The sequence below is a fragment of the Callorhinus ursinus genome, unplaced genomic scaffold (assembly GCF_003265705.2).
Source record: "Callorhinus ursinus isolate GAN/ISIS: 27379988/994484 unplaced genomic scaffold, GSC_fseal_2.0 scaffold14, whole genome shotgun sequence".
Classification (NCBI taxonomy): domain Eukaryota; kingdom Metazoa; phylum Chordata; class Mammalia; order Carnivora; family Otariidae; genus Callorhinus; species Callorhinus ursinus.
Genome location: NW_027397076.1, coordinates 7635742 through 7646892, shown reverse-complemented (window position 1 = coordinate 7646892; position 11151 = coordinate 7635742). Strand labels below are relative to the sequence as shown.

The window sequence follows — 11151 nt, the reverse complement described above, 5'->3', positions numbered from 1 at the left end:
TTGCTGAGTTTGAGAGCCAGCAGAATAACAGAGCCTTCTAACTTTACAAAAATTCCATCTTCTGTCCCTACACCCCCAAACTCACAATTTGGTGAACAGTACGCTACTTGTGAGTGATAAAAAGTTGAAAGGTGGTGGCGACTAGACCTCATGCTATTTTATTAAGCCATCTATCTATAGAATTGTTGTTTTCATACTTTAAAAAAATATGTCTATGCTTTCTTTTTTTTCCTTTTTTTTTCCTTTTTTTTTTTTTTTTTTTTAGTCAAGTACTTTCTTAAAGAAACAATAGCACCACATTGGCATAGCCGGCCAAACAATAAATGGGAAAGCAAAATGTGCTACATCTTCCATTTAAGCAGTCTCCCAAGTGCATAAACTAGTAACAGAAACCCTGGAGCCACAGTGCATGAGATGGTGTCATCTACACAAACATTGACATTCCAAGGAGGCGATGGATTCTCAAGGGAGGCTAGGCCTTTTTTTTTTCCCCCAATAAGTTTTTTCAAGGAAGTGATTTCTTCTCAGTATTCCACTGGACTCTTAGATTGAGTGTGTGCGCACGTGCACGTGCCTGTCGGGGGGTGGGTGTTGCAAGTTTTTCTTTATTTCTAGAAGAGTGGATTCTGATGGAAGGATACATTAACTTTTTCAGTGGATCCTCCTCATCTTAAAGTGTTCAAAAGATACTGTAATGTTATTTGGGGAACTGGGAACCGAAATTTGATCTAGGTATTCAGTATTGTCAGTTAAATTAAAGCTAAGCCTGTAAACTGAAAGCTCATTCTTACCGATATTTATAGCTTTTTCATAAGCATTTTGAAATTGCCTCATTTGAAAAATCCAAAGCAAAGCTTGTAAAAGTTTTGAGATGTGAAATTTTAGGTGCTCCTTTCTATCGATCCTGGGTCATTCTGCTGTAGTATGTAGATCAACTGATTTTTGAGGTTTTACATCGATTTGTCTTCTAGTTTTATTTCATTTAAAAATAAGATAGTGAGTTAGTATAATTAGTTAATTTTTAGTTCATTGATTTATGATACAGTTGGAGAGGATTATGTGTTGGAAAAAATGAAGAAAGATAATAAAGCTTTGCATATTAAAGCCTTCCTCACTAGGGTAGTTTTGGCTGTGAATAGAATTATTAAGTGAATCAAATAAGTCATAGATACTCTTAGAATTACCATATCCAACTGTGCCTGGAAACCCATAGGTCTGCAGAGGATTGCATGTAAACTGTTGCTGAGAGACAGCAATTTTAAAAGGTACACATGAAGAAAAAGAAATAAAAACCAGAAGTGCCATTTTGGGAAGAGAGGTCCAGCATCTAAATCCACAGAACACATCTGTCTGGAAAACAGATAAAGGGCAAAAATGACTTCTAGTTTCTTTTACATTTGTCTATAGTGATCACAACATTGCTCAGCCTGACAGAGGTGCTCAATTCAAGTAATGCTGAGGGTCTGAGGGTTTAAGCACTTATTGGCTGAGCAGGGGTACCCACTATATAGGGCTTCTTTTTGCATATGTTTGAAGATCCAGGAAGTCTTAGACGTTTTCTGGTTTCTGAACCTTGAGGTGAACCAGTGGGATGAAAACTAAAGATGCTATTTTGGTTTTCCATGTACAATTTCCAAGAACAAAGAAATACACTTTGCATGAAGTAATCTAGCCTGGTGGCTTTTCACCAAAAAGTTTGAAGGCAGATAAAAAGATCTGAATGATGGATGATTCATTGTTCTAATAAGAAAATCTTAAAATGTAGTTGGGAAACATTTTCTAGGTCACCATGGGCCTATCCTCACTGTTGGATTTTCTTGATATCAATTTTCAGTTGAATGGATAAGATGCATCCGCAGAAGGCCAGGGGTCACTCTTGTCAGCAGACATAAAAGAAAATTTCTAGTTCTAAAGGAAAATTTTGCCTCTCAACTAGCAACTCTAGTCAAGCATATTTTAACAAAAAATAAAAAAATGTATATGTAAATATAGCTAAGGATAAGAGCAAAATTTATTAAAGAAAGTGATTTTGTGATTTTTTTAGAATTAGATATTATTTCAATATTTGAAATCCTGGGCCATTTTTTTTTAGGTGGTTACCCAAAGAGAAGGAATAACTATATTGTTCAAAATGAACAGAGTATCATTTATAATATTACAAGAAGTATTACTAGATTACTAGTAACTGCCTGGGTGAGTCAATGAGTGCTAACAGATGGAGTAGTCCCTCTTTCACTGGTGGAAATCTTTTTTTTTTTTTCTTTTCCTTTCTCTCTTTGCACTTTGTATTCATAAATCCAAATGCAGAATTCAGATCTGATTGTGTATCAGATATTTCTTACTTATTTTGAAAGGGTTTTAAAAGAGATGGAGCTGGCAGCTTTTAACAACTAGGTAATTGGATAGTTTGTGGGCTAGCTACATTGACAAGAATCAGCACGTCAGGAACATTCAGCTGATCAGTTTCCTAGTTATGCGGTGAATGGGTTGTTTCTACAATTCCTTGCCTCCCAGCAACTGAAGGGCTCTGAACTTGTGCCCTTATAGCAACCCAGAATAAAATCTGGAGCTTTATCTTTGTAATCTTCATACCACCCCTGTGAGGTAGGTAGATGGCGTTTTGCCCCCATTTTGTAGATGAGGAAACAGGCACAGAGAGGTGAAGTGACTTGCCCAAAGTCACACAATGGTGAGTCCGTGACAGAGTTGGCAAATGTTTATTTCTTCAGTGAGAAATAGAAGCCAGGACTGTTAAATTCCTAGCCTTCTGCTTTTTCCACTCCTCTCTGGACTCCCCAGTCAAATTTGCATTAGCGGACTTTGTGTCTTAAGTTTTTCTTGGAAGTCATCATTGGGAGAATTTTGCCTTCTTTCCCAAATGGATGGATTTTTAGGACCCTTCCCCTTCGTATCATCTTGGGCTCCAGGCTTCTTCTGTTTTGCTTTCACCTTTTACCGTTTTGGCCAGACTCTTTCATATAACAAACTACAAAATAGCACCATTGTACTAAAAAAACAGAGTTTTACATACTGTTTGTGATATATCCTGTATTCTTGATATGCTAAATTTACATAGTGCTCTATATGGAAAAAAAAAGAGAAGTTACTAATCAGTTTGCACATTAACTCATCATTTGAAGGAACTGTTGAGAGTTTGAGACTTCCTATGCTTAAAACATATGCCTAAAAATGATTGGCCTCAAAATTTTTTCTAGCAAGATGTGGAAAAATAAAGCTTTGTGTCTAAAATAAATGAATCCAACTTATATTTGGTACAAATGCCACAGATGGAATCTTTTGGGTTAAAATCTTTTGGGTGTGCTACTTGACTGCTTGTTGCTGCTCTTGAGGAGGCCAAATTTGGCAAATATAAAGATGAAGTGGGGGGAGGGTGAATATAGACAAGATTATCAGACAATGTAAAACAAATGGCCTGTGTTGCGTAGAAAGAAGTGCAAATTAAAAAAAAAAAAAAAGAATAAACCACTTAGACAAGACTGCTGAATGAATGGCTCCAGCAGCCAAGACTCAGAAACAAATTTAGTGCAACTGGATCTACACAACGCCCATGCATTTGTGGCTCTTGAGAAGCAGGGACTAAGATATATTTATATATATATTTTTCTCTATAGAACATTATTGATAAAGGATCAACAGCAATCTACCAACTCCAGGACCATTTTTGCAAGGTGCAAAGCTTTTAACAATCACTCCTAAAGACAATGTTGGAATGTTTACTTGCGTATTTCATTGGGGGGAATGCCCGTCTTTTGAAATGTTATCAAACTTATTTTTTTTTGGTAAGTCTTCTGATGTTTATCAGGTAACTCCTACAGAGCAAATGATCCTGCCGGTGGCATGTCATTCTTCACAATTCAGGAAGGTCTTCCTACATTCTGTAGTTCTTGTTTCCTGCACTCCCTCTACTTGCGTTCTTCAAATGTACTTCCTAAAAATAAGGGAGAAAAAGTGACATTAATTTGATGAAGTTTTATGTACCCTACCCATCTATTTCTAACACTGGGTCTCAACCTTTCATATTTGATGCTTCATCGGTCAATCTCACGGACACCTTGAGCCTGTTTTTTTTCTAAGAAAAACATATGTAAGTAGATAGGCCTTTAGTTTTTAGTGCAGTCAAACTTTACTCAGGCTACTTTTATGTGTCCCTGGTGTCATGGGGACTACAGATTGCTTTATAATCACACAAAAATGTGTTTCTATTCATCTGCCACTATCATGGACTCATTGACCAGAAGGAGAATGAAAAATCCAGAATTCTGGCCTGTGGCATCTTTTCCTACTAAGAGGGGGGGCGGAAAAGGACATTCTGGGATCATCCTCTGTAGTTTTATTGCATTTTGTTTTGGTTTAATTTTTGTAAAAAGGAGACATTTTTCATTTTCTTCTTTTTCTCCTATGGAGAAAGGGAGAATTTTAGAAGTAGAAGATTGGGAAGTTTTATAATTGACTTAGAATCTGTAAAATCACAGATGTACTGAGCTGGGTTCAAATCCTGACTCTTTCAGTTTTAGTTATGTGAACTTGTGCAAGTGGCAATCTCTTGTGTCTCAATTTCATCTATAAACTAGCATAACGATAGTTCCTACCTTGTAGGATTAAGAATTAAAGAATTAGTACCTAAAAGACTTATAATAGGCCTGGCACATGGTAAGCACTATATAAGTATTAGTTATCATTATTTACTTGTTATTATTATTTCATCTTCATTGGAAACCATTCCTGCACTAAAAACCCTGGGTTCCTTGCTTTGGTGCTACCATTCACTTATTAGCAAGCAATGCTGTTATCCAAGGAATATTGAGTTTTGCTTAGAATAGAAGCCCTATATAGTAGAGACCCATCTGTCTGTTCACTGTTAATATACCTTTCTCTAAAACAATGCCTGAAATATTGCAGTTGCCCAATAAATAGCTATAGAATGAATTAAATGACTATACTGGGCCCTCTAATAATGTGTATAATCAAGTCATTGTACTTTTCCTATAGTTATTATTTTATCCTTGAATATATTTAAATAGCAAAGCTTATACAAATAAGAAGATGTGGATTAAATCCGGGAGGAAGTGGCATCAGCATGCATAAACATAAGGTGCTTTTTCTCTTGGTTTCACCTCTAACGAGGAGGCCCTTAGAGGAGGACATAATGAATCATTATTGGTACAGAATAAAGTTCAAGAATCCACAATATCCCTTTTTCCCAGAACATGTTTTCATCATGACCAAAAATAAGAGTTCTCACTATGGTCTCTGGAATCTCCAAATTCTTCCTTCTGGCTAAAGTAATGACCTCTCAACCCAATCGTTCTTAGGAACCTATAGATCATTGTAAAGGACTTTGGAAACTGTTCAGACCTGAGACCTGCAGGGTGTGAGAAGCTGGGACAGAATTGACTACAATCCCTGGAAATAAAACCTATTGGCTAAGGCCCATAGGGATTTGGTAATTTCTCTTACACATATTTTTCAGCTCTACCTGGAATGTTAGAGTTATCAAGTCCTTCTAAAAAGCTAGTTAGCACTTTGTAAGTTGATGGTCAATATCCTGTACTGACTAAATAGAGGGAAGATAGTTTCATTGTGTAAATATGTTTATTAAAATAACTAGCTCAGTGGCCATTGAATATTTGTGGGAAGAAGTTTGACATTTGTATAGGATAGCTTGAAATGCATCGGTTTAAAATACTGGCACTTTCCCCCCAGATACCATACAACTTCACCAAGTCCACTTAACATGCATTTGTCGATATAAAAATATCCACTGTTAAGCTACCAGTAAATTTATATTCCTAATCTTACATGTTATTCTGCATTCTTTTTTTTCTTTTTTTAGATGCATTTTTAAATTTTTTTAAATTTTATTATGTTATGTTAATCACCATACATTACATCATTAGTTTTTGATGTAGTGTTCCATGATTCATTGTTTGTGTATAACACGCAGTGCTCCATTCAATACGTGCCATCTTTAATACCCATCACCAGGTTAACCCATCCCCCCACCCTCGTCCCCTCTAGAACCCTCAGTTTGTTTCTCAGAGTCCATAGTCTCTCCTGGTTCGCCTCCCCCTCTGATTTCCCCCCCTTCATTTTGCCCTTCCTACTATCTTCTTCTTCTTCTTCTTTTTTTTTTAACATATAATGTATTATTTGTTTCAGAGGTACAGGTCTGTGATTCAACAGTCTTACACAATTCACAGCGCTCACCATAGCACATACCTTCCCTAATGTCTATCATCCAGCCACCCCATCCCTCCCACCCCCCACCAATCTGCATTCTTAAAGGAGTTCTCCTGAAAAATGGAAGAAAAACAAATGGGGCTACAGAGTTGTATCACTATTGTCCCAAACTCCTTGAAACATTTCTGTTTAGTATGCAGTGGACCCTGCAGATGGTATGTGGCTCATCAAAACCCCCACATGGCCATTATTAAGGATACCACTTCTCTACCAAACTACTAATCAAATTAAATAACAGATCTAAAAATATGCTAATTTGAGTTTGCCTTGTTTTCTCTTTAACAGGCATACCAGTTTAGAAAAAGATTTTAAGAATCTGGATAATGAGCATACTAGGAAAAATGCTCAAGAATGAAATAGTAACAAATTAAAAGATGAGGTGTGAGATAATCTCTAGTCTTTCTCTCAAGCCAAATTAATCCCAGATTTACAGAAGAAAAAATTCAGGTTTCTTCCATCCCTCTTCAAATTCATGAAGGCTGTAGCAAAAAGGATTGAGGTTAGATTGGTTAACCATGTGGATCTTATCCTTTTCCCCAACAGAGAGATTCTTCTTCTTTTCTCTCAAAGCAGAGGTGTAAAGTGTCAGTCTGAGCACAGGGATCTGGCCTATTTCTTCTGAGTCTGTTTCAGCCTTGCAGCAAAGCCACGGGCAGAAACTAACTTGAGTAGAGCAGACACTGCTCCAAGTAGCATGGTTCCCATGCACACACGCGTAAGGTGGAGGCCATTCAAAACCAGCTGGGATGTTGTCTGGTTTGCATTTGGCTCCCTTCCCAGGCTCTCACATGTGACTTCTTTGTTGCAGACAATGACAGTGACAAAACAAAAGCACTCAGGGATTTGGTCTCAGTCGCATCTGTTGCTTTGCTTATTGTCTTAATTTAATTACATTGGCCACCCTTGACAATGGGCAGCAAGTGGAGGCATGTTAGAAGCAGCCGGAACTGGCACCCACCTTCAATGCACTTCTTGAAGGGTTATGAAACTGTCCCACATTGAGCCAAGCAAAAACTTTTCACTTCAACAGCTTGTCCAAGACAAACAAACCAGCTGACACTGTTTCTAGTATGCAACTAGACAGATTTTTGAAAGGAAAACAGTAGTGAGTAAATATTGTTTCCTACTGACACCAGGGAAGGTAAGATTATTAAAAAAAAAAAAATCTTGGCCCTTTAGCTCACTCAGGTTGGTTGAGGAAATTTATCACTTCGAAGGAAATGTTAACCAACTCATCAGGGAATAAGTTTCAGAACATCTTAATTTGTGATATACATAATAACACATTGTGTACCATACACAGATATTTAGGAAGCTGGTGAATGCCCTGAAGTATTACATGAAATTCACATTCTCCCATTGTCTCTTGGCTCTTATCCTAGCTCCTGGCTTTACAAAAGAAAGCAATCCACAAACTTTTTGATTGAAAAGATCACTGAGAGCTAATAACAATGGCAGTAACAATAACCTTGATTAACATTTGCAGACACTTTATAGTTTACATGGTAATCTCCAGTAAAGTGATATTATTTGCATCAGTCGTATTTATAACCTAAGGCTTGCTAAGATTTGGTGACTTGCTTGAGGTCACATAAAAACAAACTGATAGACCTAGGACTAATAATTAGACAATTTATTATTTTAATAAGATACTTCTCTCGCTCAGGGCTGGGCACTACATTATATATGTTAATTGCACATATTTTTCTTATTTAATTTTCCTAGTTCTCTTGGGGATGGATAATATGTCTTGTTCATTTTGCCTTTAAGGAATCTGAAGCTTAGAAAAGCTAAACAACCAGTTTCCTCTGATTCTGGAACTCACCAGTTAGCCATTCTACCATATTGCTTCTCCAAAAGATAAAACATTTTTGGGTGCTTCAAGGTCCAAATATCTTTCCAATAATAATAATTGACAATGTTATAAGCTGCCCATGATCCCAGCTGGTGGTTATATGCTTGTTTAGAGGGTAAGGCTAGACTCTAAACTACGGAGGTGTACCGTCCCTTACCACAAGAGTGAGCTGGGCCCCATTTATATTATTATTGATAGGAATTTAGTAGCACAGTATTCATTTAGGAAAAGCTAACCCTGTGGATATCATAAGCCCTTCTTTTTGCCCCACCTATCTTTATGAGGTTTTGCCTGAGAAACAGCATCTAAAAGAAGGATGATAATAGTCTCTTTAAATTTCAGAGAGGAAGCAGTGATGTTTTCAATAGACTATGTTTCCATCTCAACTACTCCAAACAAGTAAGTATTGTATGACATAAAGTCTAAGAAAAGCCTGGCACCCTATAAGAAATGCTGGGAAAATAATGTCCAGCATGGAATATTAGCAGCCTATTTTATATCAGACGAGATCAGACGCATTCAGGGTGGTATGGCCGTAGACAGAAGCCTATTGTATAGGAAAAATCCTAATTCAGCATTGACCTTCTCCTAAAAAGGGCAAAATAGGGGGGAAACAGAGGAACAGATAATTGGAAAGATCGCCCAGATATCAGCTCTTTGCTTGTAGAAAAGGATGTGCTCTAGCTACTTTGCTGGTTTGGCCTGGAGACACATGAAATTGTGGAGGATGATTTAGATGTTTCAATATCAAAGTTACTTCAGGGAATCACAAGTTCAAATTCCAGGATAGTTGGGTCAGCCTTTCATCTCTGGGAGCCAAGAGAGTAAGTGTCATGCGGTCTACTCAGTGCTTTGGGATGCGACTTTTTAAAACCAAAGGACAAAGGTGCACATTTCAAGAGACTTGGGCTCCTGGTGGGATGGTTGCCTCTTTAACAAAGTAAAAGGTATATAGATTAGACATAATGTCAGTCTGTTCAGCCTCTTCCTTTTTTCCTGGAAATTACTTCATCCTACCTTTTCTGTGGTTATGGTGGGAATGGCCATTTTTTCCAATATGACCCTTTTCTCTGGCAAAGGTGAATGGCCCAGAGCTGACACCTTCCCCAAAGACAAGAATGAATATGGTGGGGATACAGGTAGACCCATTCCTGGGAAACACAAGATTCCTTTATTGGCAAACTTTTGATTCAAGGACTCCTCAGTGGCTTTTCTGAACATTTCCTTAGACTATACAGCAGTCCAAGACATTTCCACCCAACATTCTCTCTGCAGGCCCTTCTCCTTCACTTGGGGTCACACTTGCATTGTGTTCTGATGGCTTGCCCAGGCTCCCCGATTCCCCACCTATTTCACACCAGTATTTCCCCTAATAAAATCCTGCTCATTTAACCCAGTCTCATCTCTGTTTCCCCAAAGACCTGGGCTTACACACCTGGTTTGGATACTACCTCCCCACACAGGAATTAAGGGACCTTGAGAATCACTACATTGTTCTCTCCTCTCTTTCCTCTTCTGTAAAAAGAAAGGGTTGGGTAAAAGCACCCACCTCATAATGTTATTATGAGTGCAGATGATCACCCTTCACATTTACCTGGCATAGTTGTGTGTGAGAGAGCCTACTGTTTCAAGGGCCCTTGATTTTGATCCATTTTGTGAACTCATTTATTAGCAACATCAGTATGCTCAGGCTTCAGTGCTATCAGAGTCCACTCTGCCTCTACCTTTGTTAGAGCATTGATGTGCTGTAGAGTAAATATGTCTGTGTTTGTTTCCCCACGGAAAAGTAAGCTCCTTGAGGATAGGTAACATGTTTCCTTCACCTCTGTATCCTTCCCAGATGCACAGTACTTCCAACAAGCATAGCAAATCAGGAAAAGCTTGCTAAATTGTTTTAATTTTTCTGTAGAAGTAGTAGAATAGAGTTTAAATAGCAACCCTTGCATGGCTTCCTACTTCCTGCTGTGCTCTCTATGGAGACAAAAACCCTCGTGTTTTGGAACTTACAATTGGTGGGTTGTGGTACAAGAAGTATCAACGAAAAATGCAGAAAAGAGAGTGCAGTGCATGGTTAACACACTGGAGTCCCTCCTGAGTTTAGATTCTGGTCTGGCCACTTGTTAGAGCAAGACCTTGGCAAGACATTTAGCCATACTCAGCCCAACTTTTTAAATCTGTACAATGGGGATAATTTTAGTATTTACCCTATAATCTAATGGTGAAGATTAACTGAAATAATTCACTATAATCCTTACCACTGGGCATGTGCTTAATAAATACCAGCTATTCTTACTGCCCACTGCCCTTTTTATAGTTACTGTTGTAACCATCCCATAGGAGGGTGTTGCCTTTCCCTGGTAGGAGAAAGGGAATCTACTTACTGAGTGCTTAGAGCTCCCTGGAATGCTGGGATACCAGATGTACACTTCTTTTTTTCTAGAGACTGGTGCATCCCTAGGAATCCCTAGGATTTAGGGAATTTATATTTGTCCCATAATTACTCATGGATTATCCAGATTTAGCAACTTTCTTACTCTTCAAAGGATACCACCTGACTTTATTTCAAATATTTCTGTCTGGGATGTAAGAAATCACTACCAAAATTGTTTAAAATCCTGGGGAAAAAAAAGTAAAGGAAAAAAAGTGCTGAAGGGTATTTTCCCTGGTTGGCAAGAGGTATTTACGTTGCCTTTAATAGTCTTGAAGGATGTTGTAAAACACTTCAGGGTTCAGACTGCTTACACTGTTGATTTTATGGGCAGCTTGTTTAGTTAGCTGTTTGTGTTTGTGTTACATTTTTAAATAAAAAAAAAGTTTAAGAACACTATCTTTCCCAGAGGGAGTTGATTTTGGAATTATTGAAAGGTTCAAATGTTGTGGTACTTTGAAAAGTGAAACACCACATTCTAACAATTTCACTGATGTGTGCTAAGGATTCAGCACATTTTTACCTGAAAACTGGATTTGATTATTTTTTTTCTCAAGCCTCCAAAATGCCATACATCTGACATACAACTTATGCTGGAGTACTTAAA

The 11151-nt window shown here is 37.8% G+C and overlaps 1 protein-coding gene across 3 annotated transcripts in view; it reads right to left on the bottom strand.

Annotated features, from left to right (window-relative positions):
* Positions 1–218: 218 nt before the first annotated feature.
* IGF1 (insulin like growth factor 1) overlaps positions 219–11151 on the bottom strand; it is a 73299-nt gene continuing 62366 nt past the window's right edge. For all 3 annotated transcript variants that reach the window (XM_073900399.1, XM_025882614.2, XM_025882615.2), the window contains one exon: positions 219–3949. In XM_073900399.1, coding sequence (XP_073756500.1) covers positions 3924–3949 — 26 coding nt within the window. In that variant the 3' untranslated portion in view covers positions 219–3923. The remainder of the gene's footprint in view (positions 3950–11151) is intronic.